We start from the raw sequence: 20,977 nt of genomic DNA, 5'->3' as shown, positions 1-20,977 counted from the left end.
CTGTAAGTCCCTTTCTGCATGAAGACCTCATAGATCCTCAATGAAACTTACTTCTTAAGGAGACAAGAAACAACAGGCAAACCAGACAGAAATCTTTGCTGAGAGGCATGATGACACTGCACCAGATCAGAATTCAGAATTAAAGATTTTGTATCTAAATCTGCCATGTTTACACTGGCCAGAATTGCACACCAATACACATTTTCTATCACCGTATAAAAGCCAATGTGAAGGCAAGATGTTTTTCAAAGAAGTCCTTGTCTGTGCCTGCTAAAGGTACACCCAGATGACATCTAAAGTGCGTTGCTTTTTAGCTCATGTCCTCATCGAAGTTTAGCACACTCCACCTACAAGGCTGTTTTTTTATTTTGTGGCAGGAAAGCAGTCCTTAATGTTATTGACAAATCCGGTGGGTTCAGTCATCAAGTACTTCAAACTCATCTACGCAGTCTAGTGCTGCAACTCCCCGATGGGACTACTGTTTTAAGATACTCTCCCCATGAATAAATAACTGAGGACTAATGGAAGACCATAGAGACTCAGATCGACTCTTTACTGCCCTGAGAAAATGGAACAAAAGGTGAATTATATTAATTTTAACATGCTGAAATACATAACCCACAAAAGATACATTAAAACTAACAAATTCTCAGAATATTCCAGACAGGATACGCAGACAAGGAGCAACAGATGTCCCCTCTGCACTTTGGGGACACTACACACATGTGATTTGCCAGTCTCCCATTTCTGTTCTCAAGCAGAATTCACAGTCCTTTACTTTACAAATGGTTTGCAAACCTCTTCATGATTTTGCATAAGAAATTATTTCACAGTAGGGGTGTGAGAGCAGAGAATGCTGCGTACGGGACTGGTGTGGGTGCTGCAGCACACTTTGTGCTAGACTGAAACAGGAAAGCAACCACACCATGACGCAGCAGCTACTTTCACATCAAGATTACATCCATGTGCATTGGGAATCAACTTTTAAACACAGGGTTACTTTCACTTCCCACCTCACATTGTCCCTGTGGTGACTTGGGAAGCACCAGTGATACAAATGTAAACCCAGCTTGCTTCCTCCTCTCCAGTCAATTCCTTAAGCTTGTGCTGCTGGTTTTGAATCTCCATATTCCCAACATGCATGCCTGTGTCTCCACAGCCACCTGCTACCTGGAACTCAACCCTTGGGCATTTGTTTTGCTGTCCCCAGACCAAGCACTTGTCACTCCTGGCACTGCCAGCAACCTTCACCATGGCTGAAATGACTCAAGCAGAAAATGGCCAACAAACCTTATCAACAGCCTTTCATTCTCCCACAGCAACTAAAGCATGCTCCCGGGGCAGCTCTGCCCAGACATGGAGCAGGTTCGGCTGGCACCTGGTAGAATGCTTGGATGCAGCAGGCTCTGCCCCACAGCTAATCCAGACTTCAGGGATCAGGCAGAATTACCCTCAACTGCGCATCATCAGATGAGCCTGTATGGCAGATTTCTTCACAAGTGCTTCTCCACCCCAGCTTTCTATCTCAAGACAAATCCCTCCACAGCCCAGTGGCTGTGGTGCCCACACAGCACCTTCATACCACAGACAGACATCAGAGCTCCGGCACTAGTGACACATTACTGAAACACGCAGTGACTTGCTATTCAACCCAGCAGCCGAGCAAGCAGAGCGACCCTTTGTCCTCAGTTGCCCTGGGCAGCTGGAGCTTTTTCTGGCACCTGACTAGCAACCCTGTGGCTTTTACCTCATGTACAGAAATGAGACAAAACATGGATTCTGGTTTAGCCTCTTCCTGCATCTTTAAAGAAAAGTGTTCAGGTTTCGCACTGGCCAGCCAACTAAGTTGCCCTCAGGGCTCCTTTTTAGAAGCTAAAGACAGCAAAGTCCATCTTTATGGTGATTTAAGCCTCCTCCTCCAGCACCATGGCCACATGGATTTCCTACCTGAACATGCCCTTCCATGTCCTGTCCCATCTGTGCTTTCTGGGGCAGTAAAGGTGCTATGTGCTGGGCAGACATGGTGCCCTGCAGAAAGGTACAGTGATGGAGGAGGAACCCAGTGCTTCCCCATGTATTACAACCAATCTCAGCAGCAAGAGAAAGGCCCTGTGCATGGCACAGCTGCAGGCTTCACCCTTGGCAGAGGACAGCACTGCACAGTACTCATGTCGTAAGCAGTTATCGGAACTGAGAGATTTCCTGGTTCGCTCCGGCCAAGCTGTGTTGTGGCTCTCTGGTGCTACCATAGGACTTCAGCTAGACCCTCTCCTCCCTATTGCACCCTCTGGTTTTTTGCCAAGCTCCAATGCATTTGTTCACTTCACACAGTCTCCTGCTCCGCAGCACTGTCCCCTTACACAGTGTGAGACATTCCTAGGACCAAGTACCACGCAGATGAGCAAGACTGGAAAAATCTCACGCAGCTCCCCCCCACGCACAAGTCCTATTCTGGCTTGCTGTTGGTATAAACCACAGACTACTTCATGACTTTCTGGCACCCACAATCTACATCATCAGCCAATGAGTGGGATGGGTCATATACGCATGAGAACGCCCAGGAGAAAACCACAGAAGGGTTAACCCTGCAATGGGTTGAGAGAAAATGGGACCTAACAGAAGGCTCTCAGAGGAGCCAGAGGCTGTGACTCACTGGGAGGGGCTGCACAAAAACAGGGCTTTCAGCAAGGCCCAAAGGAATTTCTTTAGGGAGATTCAGACACAGCTGAAGGAAGGCGCCTCACCTTTCCCACCATGGAGGGGATCCGATGACTGCACTGCCAGGAAGGGAATTTGCTATTGTCCAGCTGATTGTTTCCAGTCTGGCTAAAATGGGATTGCAGAAGACTAATTGCTTCACTGGAGAAGAAAAAAAAGAACAGTCTGGAGTGATGGAATTATTTTGCGGACTGTTGTTGTTTGGGTTTGTTTCCATCCTGGCTTAACAAGCATTAATGACTTCAGTTGCAGGAAAAAGAGGGGAGGAAAGCCATTAGTGTGAGAACATGATCCACACGGACATCTCTCACCCAGCACACACATTTCTGCCCCAGACAACCTCTGCAGCCATGCTGGCAGCAGCACATCACATCTATCTTCCACCCATCCCTTTCTCCTCCAGCCCTTCAGAATGAGGAAGGCAGCTGAAAGCAAACAGAGAAGTTAAGTTTTCCTTTTTAATCTGTCTGACCATGAGTGCCAGCCTTCCCGCAGCTCAAATGCTTTAGCATGTTAGCTATGCTCGACAGCGTCTCCAGAAAAACCACTGCCCCTTCTCAGCGGCAGGGAAACAAAAGCAAAATGTCCCAAAACAGCGGATGCTCCAGGAGAAAGCAACAGAGTGCAAAGCTTGTAAAATAAAGTTTGTTTGTTTTGTTTGCAGAAGCCACACTGAATCTTCCGAGATTACTGCTGTCCAGAGAGACAACATGAAACCGAAAGCCAAGACACATAATTAATGTCGAAATTCTTCCTTACATAACAGTGCCTGGGATGCAGCCACTCACTTGGCCAATGCTGTGAATGGCCCTGCCAACCAAGGAAAAGCCTGCGAGCGAGCAGTGCCTCTATTATACCCTGTGGCTACAGGCATCCTTACATACTCAGTGTGGGCTTCAGAGGATTAGGGATCAGGAGCCTACGGAAATCACGTGCTCACATCTGCAAGCCAACTCTATTGCGGGACAGCCATCTTCTCTTTGTGTAGGGATAGGCCAAAAATCATGATTTCGGGTATAAGTTACACTGGTTCCATCTCAAACCTACCACCAACAGAAGTTTTGACATTGATGGGCCATCACAACTTTGAAATTAACTCTGCAGCTCAAGATATGAGTTGGACTGTCTAAATCATCATTGGCTTGCATGCTGAGAGCTGTAACCTCCTGCAGGGGTTGGCTCTGGCCCTAAAGAGACCCCAGTGGGAGCAGGACTGGCAGGACCATGCTCTGTGCTTACACAAGTAATGAGGGACCTGGCAGTGCTGCACTGTACCTTTCACAGTGGGTGCACTATCTCTTTGGGAGCCTGGCCAGCTATCAAGAGTCAGAACAGCTCCTTGGCTTTCTCATTTATCAAGGCTGGGCTGAGAAACAAGAAGCAGGCATCAGCTGCCAAGATTTTTGCTCCCTTCAGTGCTCAACAGTGGGTGAAGGCAGAAATTCTGGCTGTAAAGCTGCTGTTTGGGCACCAAGTTTCAAACTAGTAATATGAGAAATACTGAAATGGGGAGCTCCAGCTAGGAATAACTGTTAGGGAAGAGAAAACAATTAAGAGAAGGTGCAGGCAAAGGCTACATTGAGTTGATAAGATTGAGCAAAAATCCCCAAAACATAGAAAAGCGTACAATTCCTCAACTTACAGTTAAGAGATGCTGACAGACAGAAATACAAAGGACACTAATTCAGCTTTTAGGCACAAGTCACAAGGACACAGTACCTTGCTACATTTTCTTATCAGGGAAATGTCAAAAGGAACATAACCACACCCAGAGGAGGGAGGAGAAAATCTGATGCCCACATGCTAAATGTCACACATGAGCATGGACTCTAACACGGGTGCCACATAACCTGCACACTGAAATGTGCTGCAGTGTCACTACAACAGTACACACAGGCTTATTTGAAAGCCCATTAAGAGTTTGAAGGGATCGCTCCCCATCACTCCCCTTCTATCACACAGGCTTGCACATGAAATAAATTCTCCCTGCTACCTTGGCACAGCTAATCCTGCTTTTCCCAATTCCCCGTTCCCATCATGTCCCTTCCTCCAGCCCCATTCCTTTTCCAACACAATAAACAAAGGAGCATGACCCTTTGGCAAGGCACCATAACACTTCTGCCTCCCCCAAAATGGCATGGATCAGAAATGGTTCAGATGCAAACATTCACAACCTTATTGGATAGACTTTGCTACAGCAGCACACCTGGATCAGGGATTTAGGTTGTAAATAACCTCTCCTACCTGGAAGTAATTTTCCTGATTCATAAGCACTTCTTTACTATGCTGCTGAGACATTTGTGAAAGCAGCTCCTGATGGTAATAATAAATCGTGCTTGTGAAACTTTAATTGATCCAGAAGAAATCAACTCAAAACGTGGAGGATCTCTGTGGTTGTGAATATATCACACCTTGTACATGGTTGAGACTTGAAGGCTTGCTCCTGTTTCCATTGTTGTCAGCTGGAATACTGCCACCTGCTTTAGTGGAATAATAATCAGGTAATACAATTCTGAGCCTAAATTGTGCCTTTAGGCACAGCCTCATAAAAGGGGAGGTTCTCCATCCTATTAACAGCAAAGGTGTTATGACTCAGAGGCCAAATGATGAGTAATGCTTTCCCCTTGCTTCATGGGAATAGGTTTTGCAATCTGCACCCTGGCCTGCACCAGCAGCTAACTGCAAGCCTCAGCACCAGCTCAGGAAGATGATGGAATTTTCTCCCACATACACTTGGAGTTGTAAAGCAGACAACCATTGCTGCAGTGCCGCCATGTAATAGCTGAAATTTTCAACTGTGTTATTATTTTTAGTTTATTTTTTTATCATTACAGGCAGCTGGTGCTTCTGAACTAGAATCTAAATATAAGGTGTTACAATGGTCCACCACTGACACTAAAAGCTGTGGATGACTTTACGAATTCCTGTTTGCATAAAACCAGAGTACCTAAATGCTCACCAACATAAAGAGCAAAATCTAAACACTGGGATATTGACTAAGGAAGCATCAGGCACTGATCTTGGTACAGCGAAAAGAGTAAGTCAGATTCTCCCTGGATAGCTATGGCAGTTGCTGCAGGCCAAGTATGTTAACTATACTGATTTTCTCATTGTCTCCCTTACACAGTAGCTTCGTTCGCTGCAACACAGCCCATACCAAGAAATCTTCCATTTCAGCAAGTCAGAGGGAGCAGATGCAATAGCATTTTGTTGTCATAATCTTTGTTTTCAAAAATTGTGCAAAACATTTATTAAGGTTGACAGAGACCTTTTCCTCAGCTATATATACCAGCCTCCCTAATGCTATCCCAGGGGTCATATTCTCTGACGTTAATATTGAAAGCTTCCTTGATGCAAGGTGGGTACAAAGATCAGTAAAATGACAGGATTAATGCTGGGAAATTGTGGGGATCTCAGAGCAGAAGTTTTCAAAATTGGGTCCTTAAAAATCACAGGCCTGAATGCTCTTGATATCAGGAAACACATTAAAAATCAGATGAGCAGTTCTGGCTAAAAAGGTTGCAGTAACGTTCACAGGTGGTTTTTAAAATAAATTTTACATAACATCTTAAAATTTATTTCTGCTTTTATTTTTCTCTCCTCATGACCTTCACACCTTTAAAAAGAAAGAAAAGGGCAGGAAAGGCAGAAAATTGGGCTTTTTGTAGAAAAACTTTTTAGTTTCAGAAGTTGTAACCTGAACACCTCCCAGCTGCTCTGGGACTTAAAACCTGAGTCAAATTCTGGACTCCTTTCTTTAAAAATTTGCCTGCAGTTGTTACACCTAGCTATTTCTTGAATTGCATCTATATGCTCTTTAATTGTGAAATGCCTTCATAAGGATATATTAGTCATGAAAAGAATGATGGAACTTATCCTCTCCACAGATGGGTAGCATTGCTTATTTTATTGCACCAGTACCAGATTCTCAGCTGACGCTGAGTTCTCATTTCAAACACTGCATAAATGAGAGCCCATGCCTGCGAGAGTGTAGTACGCAAGTTATTACATGCAGGTCTAACAACTACACCAAAAGAGAAGAAGAGCGAAAGTATGAGACACTTGTATTCAGGCAAAGGTTATCCAGCCCTGGAGCAGGTGGGGAAACTAGACAAACTCTTGACGTCCCTTCGAGCTCTATTTTTTTAATGATTTATACAAACTCATTATGCGCAGGGTTTGCAGGTTTCAAATCAATCCCTTTAAAGAGCTATAAAGAAAAAAATAGACACTAGCAGAGCCAATAACTTCTGTAGGCTATTCAGTAATCCTTAGTCATGTGGAAAGTTGCATTAAAGTTCACAGACTATATACAGTGGAGTCAATGGGGCACAGAGATCTGATCTCAAAACAGGACTGCTCTACGTAAGCATAACTGTAAATCAGGACTCAACTGTCCTGCACAGTGACTGATTAAACATGACATGGAAACGTGAGAGGCTGGGTTTTTTTTTTCTCTGCAGTTTCCATTTGATCAAGTGCAGAGAAACAATACTTTAAACACTGCATGCCACATCTGAGAGGAAAACAAGCTGGAAGATGCACTGTCTAGAAGCACAAATCAGGTCTACATGAGCTGTTGACTGCCAGATAAGATAGCCACAGACATTACTATACTCCTCATCCTAAGAGACATTCTTTTGGATTTCCTAAGCTGAATGAAGTGCTTCCAGAGAGTCGAGCATGAAAATTTCTCTTCTGCACTAAGCAGTTTTTGTAGGGACAGGGCTGTTGGTATGCTATTCTGTGCCAATTTGCAGCTTTTAGCTGATTTGCTTCACTCATTCACCGTAAAATCAGCTTATAGTTCATTCTTTCAACTATTCTCATAATACAGCACATCCTTCATTTTGTTCTGCTTACATTAATCTGCTGTCATCTTCAGGGCCCCAATCCCGGGAAGCACCAAGTCTAGGAGTTCTCCTGAATGGAGGTTTTGAAACGACAGGGACCAGATCCCACAGCTGAGGTTATGGTGCTCTGCAGAGCAGAGACACACCGGTTTGGGCACTTCCTGAGCTGTTTCCCACCCTTTCCTCCTGGATGCAACCAACCTGCCTCTGCCCACATGTCAGAGAATCAGGGTGGGGAAGAGGGAGGCATCAAATAGAGCAAAGATGCCTCTACTGTAACACATTCAAGCAAAAACTTTGAGAAAACTTTTAAAACACCTCATTAAATAAAAGATTTATCTTTATTTGCTAAGAAAACAAAGCTATGCATAGCACCTAAGCAAACCAATGTTAATCCCTGGAGAGCCCCCCAGCCAGCCGGTTTGCTTTGCTGGGCACTGCTACTGTCAGTCACAGATCCATTTCAACTGCTAATTTACCCCCCTCAGGAAGGCCTCTTGACTTCAGGGGAAACAAGATCTGGCTCCAGATGTGAAAAAGGTCATGAGATGAGAATAAACAAATCCACCAGTTGCCAAAATAAAACAAACAAACAAACCTACACACACACACAAAGTAAGAGACAGAACATGAGGGTTTCCATGTCTACAATACCTTGACTCATTGGAAAAAGGAAACTGAACACTAATAAAATTGCTCTGTTAACAGTGGGTTCATGTAATTAGGAAAGGCATTCAGCTTCTGTTTTCAGCATGTAACTTCTAATTGATTTTGCTGAAAGAAACTTTGGTGTTGTTTCAGTTAATAGGAGACTTTACAACAAAACTGGCCTTCGTAAAAGGCTTATGGAAACCTTACATCAAGTGCCACAGGCTTATTGTTTGAATTGGCAGAGAATTAACCTGTTGCAAAAAAACCCTTCACTACATAAGCCAACAGTCATGAGACACATACCTGCAGACCTTATGGTTCTCCTATCCTAGAGAAAGGTGACAGTTTCAGAGACCTGGCCAGTATCCAGCAATCTTTCCAGATCCCAGAGGATATGAAGCTTTTCCTTGTCATAAGTACTACACACGTGAAGGTGGTGCTTTCAGGTAACATACAAAAAGGTAAACATTTCCTATTAACAAACTTATTTTCCTCAAGAGCTGGTGTTTAGCCCCAGGGCAAGACCTGTTCTCATCTGGGTAATTGTATAATTATCTTTTGCCTCCCAAAGGGACCACACATCCTATTAAGCACAATCAATTCACAAGACTTACTTAATGGTGGCTGGTGCCACATCAGAGCATGGGGACTCTGTGCAAACCATCACACTTTCAAAGGCATGATAGAGTACAATGAGACCCCAAGCATCTCCAGAAGGGTAAGTTGCATTAGCAATATCGATATGGACACAAAGGCAGTGAAATAAGCTAACTAGCATGAGTCCTCAGGATAAAAATAAGGTTCTGCAGCCAGCCAACAACCAGTCCCGCTCTCAAGATCTCAAATCCAGTCTTTTAGCTCCTCTGGCTCTTGGTCAGCTACATTACCTACATGCTACACTACCTATACCCTTAACGATGGATCTGCCAGTCTGCTATGCCAAGCAGTGAGCCTTGATTATCACTTAACCTTTTCCTGGAAACATCCAGCATGAGCTGATCCCAGATATGTCCTTGTCCTACTATTCTGTGGGCAGGGGTACACAATATACTATAATGTGACAAGTTGAAAAGCTTGTTTCCATGGCTGGATGCATTCCCCTGTATGATGGGATAAGGAACCACACTGTACTTGCCGACATTTTCTTCAGGAAGCAACTATAAATAGTTGCTGCTGAGCTGACAGCTAAACCTCAGCTTAGGGCAAGACAGAGATGTTTCCTTGATAAGCCCAGAAAGCCATTTCTCCCTTGCAGTGTTGCAAATGAAAAAAGAAACAACCACCATAAGCTGTGAAAATGAAAGCTCCCTTCTGAAAACATACAAATTCACACATGCATGTTTACAGGACTTCTATTCTGGCCACAGCTTAGTAGCAAAAAGCAGTTCCCTTGAAGCTAACCTGCTGAAAATTTCAGCTGCATCACAAAAAACATCCTATAATAGCACCAATCCAGCAGCAGACCTGGTTTTAATGTTTAAAAGTTGCATACAAGCAAAATACAGCATTTGCCTCAGGAACCCCATTTCAAAGACTCAGAGCAGCAACTGCAGGAATACTGCACCATGGCTGTTTCAAACTGCGTACATGTGGCTAGAAAAGTAATCAACAAACACCCGATTTTTGCTGTTACCAGCATTGTCACCCCAGGGCAAAGTGACACATTTCAGCTACTTTTCGATGAATTTTCAGTGCTGGCTCTCAAGCCTCTCTGGCATTTCAAAAGAGAGAAGACACAGCTTTTGGCAGCGTTTGCAGCAAACGCAACTCAACCTCAACTTACCAGGAGAATGCTCATTGTGTTGGTAAATGCAGACGCTCTCCTGAACTGCTTAATCTTGAAGGGGGCAAGGAAAAACACAGTATTATTATGTTTAGTGCAGAAGAAAAACAAATGACCCAGGGTATTCTAGGCCAGCATCATTCTTACTTCATTGACACTGGGAATCCAGAAAGAAGAGGCACAATGAATAACTTGTGGCAAAACGCTTTCTGGTCAAGCTTTTCCTGATGTCTCTTGCCCCTGCTCCCAGCTTCCTAAGCAAGCACTCACATTCTGATCACAAAATCTCCAAACTCTCTTACACAAGTGCAGTGATTCCCTTCTGGGCATCTCCTTCCATTCTGCAGACTCCATTCTGGAGCCCAGTGCTCATGACCCAGCAGAAGCAACCGCAGTTCAGTACAACTGGAGCCTGCAGCTCTCTCGTCTTACATCTCCCAGAGCAGAGTCACCCCGACTAATTTTAAAACAAGTCATCCCCCTGCAAATCTGCCCCTTGCAGCTGAAGCTGCCTGACTCCAAAGCTCAACCAGGTTTGTAACAAGATCAAAGCCTGTGCAGTTGTTCAAGCAGCTTTTCAATTACTCCTCCAGTTTCTACCATGAATTACAGCAGCACTTGAAGAGTGCGAAAACCCAGGGGGATCGATTACTCCTGCCCTGTGACAGGCAGCAGGCTGGGGGGCACAGGACAAGCTGTAAGCACAGTGGCATTACATTATGCACAGACAGTTTTGCTGCTGAATGACTGACAGTAACTACTGGATGTCACTATTTTAAGGATAATGTCATTCACGTAATTATCTGGCATGGTTTCTCTTTGGCGGCTGGCATTATTCACAGGGGAGGAATTAGACCAAAATCCAGCTGTAGAGTAAGTAGATTTGCTATTCTATGCAATCACTGTGCCTTAAAAGCTCAATACATATGGTATATATCAGTAGTAATTTTCATACTCTCAAGATCCAGAGAACATTAAAATGACACTCCTCTATTTCACTGTGCCACATATATCGTATGATTTCATACTTGAAAATGATTTCATATTCTCTGTCCTCACCTGACCATCTGGTTCTCACTGGAACTCTGGCTAGGAAGACAAGTTGCTTTTACTTGACTTAGCTTATCATCTCACCATCAGATAGGAAAGTGTCCCCTGCACAACCCCTGGCCCTTCGGCCACTTCAGCCCTCAGCTATTCTGGTTTTAGTGTGTTCAAACTTGGTTTTATCTGACACAGGAGGATGCATTACTAAACGCAGGACTGCATTGCCTAGGTTAAACCATGCAAAGCCCCAAACCAAATGGCATTTGGCTCAACCCACAGTGTGAAATGGTACTAACAGAGCCTGGCTGGGATTGGAGCTGGTCCCACCCTGGACCCAGTTGTGGGTCTCAGCTGCACAACTGTAACCAACCAGCAAAAATTGAGAGTTGGCATTCTTTTTTACAGTGCTGGCATGCCACAAGTGGGACAGAGCAGAGCTACAGCAAACCATACAAAAATATGCATGTTTTGCTGCTGGAACCCAGGTTAACAGTAGCCCAAAGAAAACAACTGGCTGTTCCTCTTTCCAGTGGTCTGGGCAAGAGGATGCCAGAAACATTCTGTAAAGCATGTCAGAAAGAAGCCTTTCTGTATAACCAGAATGCCCCATGGCTGACATCTCCCAGTTCTAGCTGTCCTGTTTCAACCCAGAAGTCTTGCTCTGCCCCCTGGCCTATATGGGAGGATGCTGGTCAAACGGTCGTCTTGGTCAGGGAGGCTTCTGCAAAGCAGACTGGCTGTCTGATCCATGCTGGCTAGTCTATACCTTGATGCTCTAGCTGACAGGGGAGCACTTTGGCAGTACAGAAGTGAAAAAATATAACCATCATCCTGAGTACAGAATAATGACAAATAAAGAGCTGCGTATAGGAAGTAGCTTCCTGAGAACAGCCTTGAGACCTGGGAATGGAGGCTGACACAGGGAGGCAATGATGCTTCGATCCAGTTGCAACACAAAGATGTCAGACATGGACAGGAAGGAAAAACTCCTGCTGTAGAATCATGGCAGGAATTAAAAGACTTTTAGTGGCTGATCTGCGTGGCACTAAATACATATGTCAGATAGGGTTTAAACACAGGCCTATACCTAATACAGGGAAATAAAAAGGCTTTGGTATAACCAGCACACATTAGCCTTTAAATAACAGAGTGGCAAAAGCAACAGCTCCTTGCATTTATCTCCAAGAAAATCTAGGAAGGTTTGACTTAAAGCCTGACCCTTTGCTACCAGTATGGCACATGCTCTATGGCAGCAGGACAGGCCCAGAGCAGCACAGTGGAGGCTTTTGCTGGTCAGCAGCTAACACCCAGCAGCCACACAGTCACCTGAGGTGCAGACAAGTTGCAGTTCTGGGGCTAATATAAACCAGCTACATGAATTGCCACCAATGCAAACCCTAGCCTCTGTGCCTCTCAAAAAACCCATTCTCCTACGTGCTTGCATACACATCATAAGAAGGCCATCCCTGCAGCCAATACTGCAGCCAGAAATTTCGCTTCTGCTTGGAAGCTGGCGTGCCTTGGACAACGTGCAGGGGAAAGTGGAGGTACTGTTATCCCAGCTGACAACTTGTTCCTGGTGGGCAGCAAGTGAGAGTTATTTATGATGCAGAAAACTCAGGCCATCATCTCAGCCGTGGTATTCAGACAAAGAGAATGAATGAATGCAGGGCTCACCGATAAATGATGCCTCTTTCATGGAGAAACATAAGGGCTGAAATAATTTCTGCAGCATAGAACCGGGCCCGATCTTCATCGAAGCGACGCGACTTCTGAATATGGAACATCAAGTCCCCGCCATTTACGAATTCCATCACAAAGAACAGGCGATCCTTCACACACGCAAACACAACAGATATGAACAGCATTAATCATACCTTCTGTCAGGCTTAGAAAGTTCTAAGTAAAACTATTATCTACCAAACAAAAACAGATTAAATACCCATGAGGCACTGGGGAAAAAGAAAAACTGCCGACTTCTTCAGGAGAGATTAAGTCAATACCAGGAAGAGCCGTTAGTGCCTCTTTGCCCTGCACTGCTCCCAGAAAATGTTGTCCCTGTCGTGAAATGAATTCTTGTCCACATGGGATTAGGCATATCCATAAGTGTGTGCTCATCACTAACCAGCTCCCATTGGGTTTCCCAAACTGTCCTTAGCCTGAATCAGCAAAGAGTGACACCCTTTCAACAGCATTCTCTGAGCCGAGCAGGCACAAGAGAAATCTGTAAAAGGTCACTTGCTCCATAGTAAACACCTCAGATCTCTGGGGAAATACACTCCGTAGTAAACCATGTATAACCAGACTGCACTCAGACTGCAGCTTCGCTGCAACAGCACATGATGACATTGTCTGGAGGGTATCCTTATGCCATTTCTGGGGAATACACATTGTTTTCCAGAATGGGATTTCCTGCCATACACTTGCATAGCAGCTGCTTGACAGACCCTCCAATTTCAGCTTTCCTCTGATAAACCTGCAGAGACCTCTGGGTGTTGAAGGAGCTGATAAGGACAAAGTATATATATATTATATAATTTTTCAGCCAGACAGAAAAGCAACCTGTCTGATAAAGTTCAGCTGCTGGTCTCTGAGGTTTCTTTTTTGGCATTGTTCTGGCTTTTGCAAAAGTCTACAGGTAGCGAGGCACTTGCTTACGCTGCATGCTCACCAGTCTGGGTATACGGTTACTGCATGCAAAAGGGGTGCTCACTTACTTGCGAGAGGAAGGACAAACAATGATTTGGCACAAAACTAAACCCTGGAACTGTTGAAGTCTGGTTCAAAAATTTCCCCTAGTAATTGCTTCTGGACATTTGGTATCGAGTGTTTCAGTTTTACTCGGAGTATCAGGAACAAGCAGACTGGAAAACTGGCATACAATTCAGTTGAGACTAGTCAGCCTTTTAATGGTGCTATTTGGCCTTCTTCCCTCACAAGCCCCTTCCCAGATCTGATGTTAATCATCTACAAGCTAGTTTTAAACCCTCTCTATGTTTAAGAGGATAACCATTGTTATGCCCCATTTTCTGGCAGCCAGCCAGCTTGAAATGACTACTGGTATTAACATCTTGAGATGCACATAGCAGAAGAAAAGCCACCAGGAATCCTTTCATTCCTCTCTGTATATGAACAGGAAAGCAAATGGCTCATGACAGACAAGAACAGCTTGCTTCTCGTCACCATCCTGGGCTCTGCTCAACAGCTTCTGGGCTCCTTCCAGAAGCTTAGATGTGTTCCCGGCAATCTCACAATACTATTGTGTCTAGCACCAAGGCCACGTGTTTAATGTTATCTCTGGTCCATATAAACAACAATACTTCATTGTTTCACTGTGCCTTTATTACAGGGCTGCTCAAAGACACCCAAGCTGGCTTGTCTACAGCACCAGTCTAAGACAGTAGCACAAACTCTGCAAACCAGCAAAACTTGGCTCTTCAGCCCACATCAGGTCTCTGATGCTACATCTTTGATGCATTAGCTAAACTGAGCCCGGCTACACCTTGCCTAGCTGCTCAGCAACCCTTCCTCCAGCTGCAGTGCAGTTATCACCCCTGCCTTGCCTGTTTACCTAGACCAGCTTGTCCAGGCATCTCTTCAAGCCCATACTTAAAAAAGGAATCCATTTTGCCAGATCTCCAACAGGAAGGAATTTAGCAGCAACCTGATGAGGGGGTTGTATTTATATAAGCAATATATATGTTTGTATAAACATGAATACAGTTAGGTGAACATGCATGTGTTTTCTACTTTTTCCTTAAAGGTGAGCTTCAGGGAAATAAAGTTAACTCTTCCTAGCATAAAACTGCTTCTCCAGTGTGGACAAACCCCCACGGCCCATCTCGATCTTTTGGATGTACTCATCTCTACTATGATGCGTAAAAGAGATACTACTTCTTTCTCAAATGTTCCAGTGAGCACTGAAAGAGACAGGCTTAACATTCACATCACTGCTGTCATGGTGTTAGCAGCTTTTTGTTACAAACAGCTCTTGCTTCAGACTAACTGTAAACCTGAGCTGGTATAGAATCACAGAATGGTTTGGGCTGGAAGGGACCTTAAAGATCATAACACCTCACCTCCACCCATGGTCTCACTTCAAAGGTCAAGTATAAATACAGTACTTTGAACTATATACGTATATATATTTATTTTTTAAGAAGTCCAGCTAATTGTCTGTCCAGTATTCTGACATTTAGAAATCCCGTGGGGCATCTGAAGAAAAAAGCAGGATGAGTATTATAACTTGTTCATGATACAGCATTTGTGCACTGGCCTGCTACATGCCTGGCAACGTATCAGCAAAACGAACACTAACAGCCACCCTTTGGGGAACAGCATCTAAGAACCAGGCAGTCTTCCATTTTCACTCTTAAGCACCATCACCTTGACAAACTGCAAAGACCAGATGCTCTCCCAGGAACCACTGAGAAATAAAATAACAGTGCTATTTTATGTGGGGAAGAGGTGCAGGGGGAGGAAGGCAATTTTGCAGCAGGCAGATTAAGAGCGAATAAACAGATTAAAAACGCACCAGTAAAAGAAATCTTAAAATGACAGATAGTTCAGATACTTGAAAATTTGACCTGATTTTAAGTTATGTGCATCCTTCCTCGGAGACTATCAGTGAGAATTAGAAGTTGAAAGCTGGAGTGTTTTTTGACAGGGCTTAATACTGAAATCCTCAGATTTCAACTCATAGGATCATAGAATCAACTAGGCTGGAAAAGAGCTTTAAGCTCAACAAGTCTGACCATTACACCACGACTGCCAAGACCACCACTAAATCATGTCACTGAGGTCCTCATTACAGAGTTTTTGAACACTTCCAGGGACAGTGATTCCACCACTTCCCTGGACAGCCTGTTCCAATGCCTGAGTACATTCTCTGTGACGAAACTATTCCTATTTTCCTATTTTGCATTGCTCAGAAGTCTTCCCTGATCTGCTATCTCTGTTTGACGTTGGCAAGAGTAAGAAAAGAGCATTTGAGTCAACAGGAAACAGTGACGTGAAAGCCTTTGCAGCAGTGGCAGCCACATGAGGAAATCACATTGCACCATTTCTGGGCTGGGATTGAGATAAATAAGTCACAGAGCAATTGTTACTGTAAACTGAAGTAAGACTCAGAGGAAATAAAGCCCATGAGATCAGGTGGGGTCATTTCAAGGTTGGCCTACAGCTAGAGGTTAGCCTGGCCAGTTTCAGTGCAAGAGAACTGTTTGAGGTTTCGGGGGGGGGGGGGGGGGGGTGGGGGGGTGGTTGGGTTTTGTGGTTTTTTGTTTTGTTTTGTTTTAATTTATTTGTTTAAATTTTAATTTGCTATTCCTATGTATTTGTCTATTAGCAGGACAGGGGCTGCTAGAATCACATACTATGTCTTAAGGACAGTGTTTGACAGCAATTACACATACCTTCAAAGCTTCATTTGCCTGTTGCCTTAGTGGGGCTTGAAGAGAGTCCCCTGAGTGCAAAAGCCACCGGGTGGGACAATCCACATACTAGTTACTGCCCCTTGCAAACACAAGCACTATGAAATCCAACTCAAACATTACTTCAGCCCTTTGCCCTCACCAGCTCTACAAGCAAGCTGTTTTGTACCTTCATACCTTTCCTCTTCATTATCACAGGAGAAAAAAAAACCACAGATTTTATTAAAAAAGCATCCTTTCCCCCTGCATGACCCAAAAAAATTCAGTGTGATGGGTAACTTACACCTCCTCCTAGTTAAAAGTCTAGCTGATGTCCATGTACAACCTCCACAAGACCAAAGACATCTGAAGAAAGCTAAGGTGAGAACCTTACCTTTGGTCACAGGCTTTCATGCTAAGTAAATGGGACACGGCAGCAGCATTGCCCCCTTCAGGAAACACGGAGTGGGGAGATGGAGAAAGAAATATTTCTTATATGCAGGCTGGAATACCGAATCTGCCTTCCCTATCTGCCCTACAACAGCTCTTGTGCCAAGGGCAGCATGGACCAGAGAGAGCTTCTCTCAAGAAAGTCATCAGCAGAGGTTCAGGAAACCCACTGCAAAACACCAATGGGTGTCTGCTCTCCAGCCTCCACAGCCACCAGGAACAGGCTTGGACAAGCCTTGCACATCCCATTCACAGCAGAGCTCTCCCAGACACTGCTTCTGCACACACTGATTTCTCTGCAGGACAAGGGGCTGAGCTGACCCACCAAGGACACATCCCAGCAGTAATTCTACCCAAGCATCTTCATTAGCTATCAGCTGCCGTGTAAGGCAGCATTTGGAGGATACAGAGACCTGGTTAAATGTGGTTTAAAGCAATAGTCCAATTCTCCCCCCCCCCCCCCCCCCAAAAAAAAAAAAAAGAAGCATTAATCAGAATTCCTGGCTCAGGAATTCTGCTAGGTCTGCAGTCATCTTCATGCAGACAACTTCTCAGAAAATCAGCTTTAGGCTCAATCTGAGTTCCCTGAAGCCAAAGGATTTTCCCAAGAAAACAATAGTTTTTCGTTGTTTTGGCAGCTCATGCTTTGCAGAGCAGAAGGCAGGCTTTCAAAGTTATCTCCATACAGAGACAGCTGTGTCACTGCTTCCCAGCAAAAGTTTACTGTTTCCAAAAAAAAGAGTAGCAGGGCTCAGGGAGCTTGCAAGCAAATTATTACAGATAATTACAAGAGCTGGCAGGCTCTCTCAGCACTCCCAGTGTTCCTGTTCTCCCTTTGTGGTCCACAACCCCCACACAAAGCAATCTGCCTTAGGTCTTGCTGGGAGCGTGCAAATAAACCATGCTGTCATTGTACCAGGCTTTGGAAAGCCACATGTCCAACTCCCCCAGCAGTGCAAGTAGCCATCCATATCTAGGTCAAGGCACTGTAAAGCACAGGACCCAGAGGAGGAATAATAAACAGGTTTGTTTCTCGATGTTTATCTTCATAGGTGTAACAGAACCATGAACCACACTCAAGCACTGTTCTGCATTGAAATGCCTTCCCTCCATACCCAGCCCTTCGACCAAGGATGCACCACATCCTTGTGAGCTGAGTACTGGTCCAGCTAGGAAGTTTACAGGAGGGCAGGCTGTTCAGGGGGGCTATATGTGGCAGTGTTTCAAATCCAGAGAGGACTGCAGGTGTCATAAGAACGGGCTCACTAAAAGCAACATGTGTGCGCATAACAGCTGAAGCAGATGGGATGAGCTCAGCCCCAAGTTCCAAACAGTGTCAAAGCCACATTCACCCGACCAAGATGGAGCAAGATACTGACATGTTAGGTGAAGATTTGGTCCTTTGATTTCAAATCAGAATAACTACATCAAGCAGAGAAGAAGAAACACCTCCATGCCACACTTGCTCAGCTAGAATTACATGCACGCATTAGTTGCGCTTCTCAAACATGGCTGCAGTGATGACTGGCATGGTACCTGCTGCTGCTCTGCTTGCAAGACTTCCCAGACGAGCAAGGCAGCAGCAGAAAGGCAGCAGGTTTTACAGCCATCTGCCAGCTGGCTTTTGGTGCTCTGGCAGTCATTTTACCTCCCTGCTTCAGTGGCTGCAGAAGTGCACATCAGCCTCAGGAACCACTTCTGCCTAGGAAACATCAAGCCACACAAGGGAGAATGCCACAGACGGCACATACAGCCCTGGGGCTATGGAGGTGGAGGGATCACTGTGTGCACATATGAAAGGTTGAGAAATGGAAGGTTTCTTTCTTCTGATGGTTTTGGGGTGGTTTGGTTTGTTGTTTTTTCCTTAGCTAGAAGGGGGTGCAGTAAAACTGAGCACTCAATGGGGATAAGGTGCACGTGGCATCTACTCCAGGCTGGGCAGCTGGTAAGCATGCTTCTGAGAAGCACGGGTCACTTCCCCATACCAGGCTCAGTTTTAGTTCCTTTAACGAAGCCACTGGCGTCATTGTCACAACTCCTGGAACAGGACAGTTATCACCAGTTATCACTTAAAACCACACTCTGCTGTCTGACGCTGCTGGTAATGGCCACAATGCAGGTTCTCCTGTGTGGCAGTCAGTCATATAAACATCACCTAGAGAATAACGAATTGGCTCTTCCCATTTGCATAAATAAACTCTGTGGGGTCCCTCGGGGTAAAGGCTGCCTTCTGCACATGTGTGCATGGCACCACACAGCCCGAAACCTGAGCTCATTCCAGAAGAGCTGAACAATGACAACCACAATGCAGGGCAAGCTGATGGGAGTTAGTGCTCCCACCTGCCCCAGGAAAAGTAAATAGATAAAAAAAATCACAAATCTAACTACACCCTCCAAATCTCTGCCTGTTTTCTTAACCATGTGACTAAAATCTCAAGCTCATAGACTGGAGAGTTTTTGTAACACACACAAATTCATTAAGCCATTTCTCTGGAACAATGCAGCCTTCCGGGTACACAAGTGAACCATAAGTGCATCCTTCCTCTTCATACCCTCCCCTTAAGACGGCCTAATTCGTACACTATTATATGATTAGCTCATCTTTTGAGTAGAAACTTTTACTCAGCATAAATGCAAAAGGATGCCTTTTATCACTCTTGTTCATCTGTATTTTTTCTATTAGAAACAAATCAAAACTCACAACTAGAAAAAACATTAAATTCATTCCAGGCACTAGGACAACCACTTAAATCTTGTACCAAAAAAAAACCTGTATAATCCCAATTAAAAAAGAAAAGCAAGCCAGTTTAGCTACCTTTAAAACAAAACATAAAAAAATATCAAAGCTAATTGAAGGAATAAACAAAATGAAATCTTCCACTCCAGACCTTTTAAAATAGCATAGAAAACTACACAAACACTCCTTCCCACTTCAAAGATCAAAAACCAAAGGGCTGCCTGCATTTAGAGGGGAATAAATTGAGGAATAAGGAATTAGAATGCAGCAAGATACAGACATCACCTGTTAATCAAAGATTTATAGGACATCTGCCCCCCTCAGCTGGCTGCTGGTATCACGATGTCTCAGAAGAGACTTGTATGAGCTCTGTAAAGATCATGCTCATTTTACAGCCCCCGGCTCAGACAAAAGCTATTGGAATTGGTGTTTCTGGTTTGGAGTGACCAGCTTCAGACAGCTCTGAACTCTGCAATACTTGCTGGCCATAAACTGTGCTAGGGAATCATGGAATAGTTAGGTTTGGAAAGGACCTTATGATCATCTAGTTCCAATCCCCCTGTCATGGAGGCTAGAGAGCTCTATAAGCTCAGCCAAAGGTCTTCAAGAAAACTAAGGATACTAAAACACTCAAAGGCCACTTGGAAACTGCTTACCCTGAGAGCTTCTTGGATCCATCCTCCCACCCTAAACATCACCTGGAAAGCAATATGGATTTAAAGAGACAGAAACCTTCAGCACTACTGGGTCACACCTCATCTAGTTGCCTCTTCTCTGAGCTTCAACTGCCCTTTCTTTTGGTTCTCCTTTCCTCTATCCTTAGTGGCACCTGCTGGCTCAGGCTGCTTGTGAATTGCTTTCATTTTGATCCATATTTATGCTGCAACTTCCTTGATTTTAAGGTCAAAGACAAAATATTAGATTCACATGCTGTGGCTAACCATTGGCAACAGCATCTCCTTCAGCTACCTTTGCAATAAACTTGGTAAGTCTAAGTTACAGTCTCTCCCATAAGCCACTGCAGATGGAGAAAGGCATTTTCTCAGCTTCATAACAATGCAAGTATCCATGGTCCCTCAACAACTGGAGGTGGGAAAGTTACACTCAGGAGCTACAACATGATGATGGCAGCTAACCCTTCAGCTCATATCACCTTTTTGTGCAGCCTAAGTGTGGACACCCAGCAAAGTTCACAGATCAAATCAGAAATGTCAGTCAGATCTTGTTTCATCTTCCACTATGCCCACAAAAGAAAACCCAATCAAAACTCTGACCGTGTTTGTTCCTGCAACGAAGAGACCATCACAAGGTGTTACTGTGCACAACA

At 44.5% G+C, this 20,977-nt stretch overlaps 1 protein-coding gene across 2 annotated transcripts in view; it reads right to left on the bottom strand.

The window, feature by feature from the left end:
* Positions 1–20,977, bottom strand: part of PRKCH (protein kinase C eta) — a 115,463-nt gene that overhangs the window by 31,995 nt on the left and 62,491 nt on the right. For both annotated transcript variants that reach the window (XM_061376168.1, XM_061376169.1), the window contains one exon: positions 12,730–12,884. In XM_061376168.1, coding sequence (XP_061232152.1) covers positions 12,730–12,884 — 155 coding nt within the window. The remainder of the gene's footprint in view (positions 1–12,729; positions 12,885–20,977) is intronic.

The sequence above is a fragment of the Neopsephotus bourkii genome, unplaced genomic scaffold (genome assembly GCF_033783945.1).
Source record: "Neopsephotus bourkii isolate Nb327-2 ecotype Australia unplaced genomic scaffold, CSIRO-AGI_Nbou_v1 NB_1707, whole genome shotgun sequence".
Taxonomy (NCBI): domain Eukaryota; kingdom Metazoa; phylum Chordata; class Aves; order Psittaciformes; family Psittacidae; genus Neopsephotus; species Neopsephotus bourkii.
Note: the sequence above shows the minus strand (reverse complement) of the source record. Positions and strands in the feature narration are given on the sequence as shown.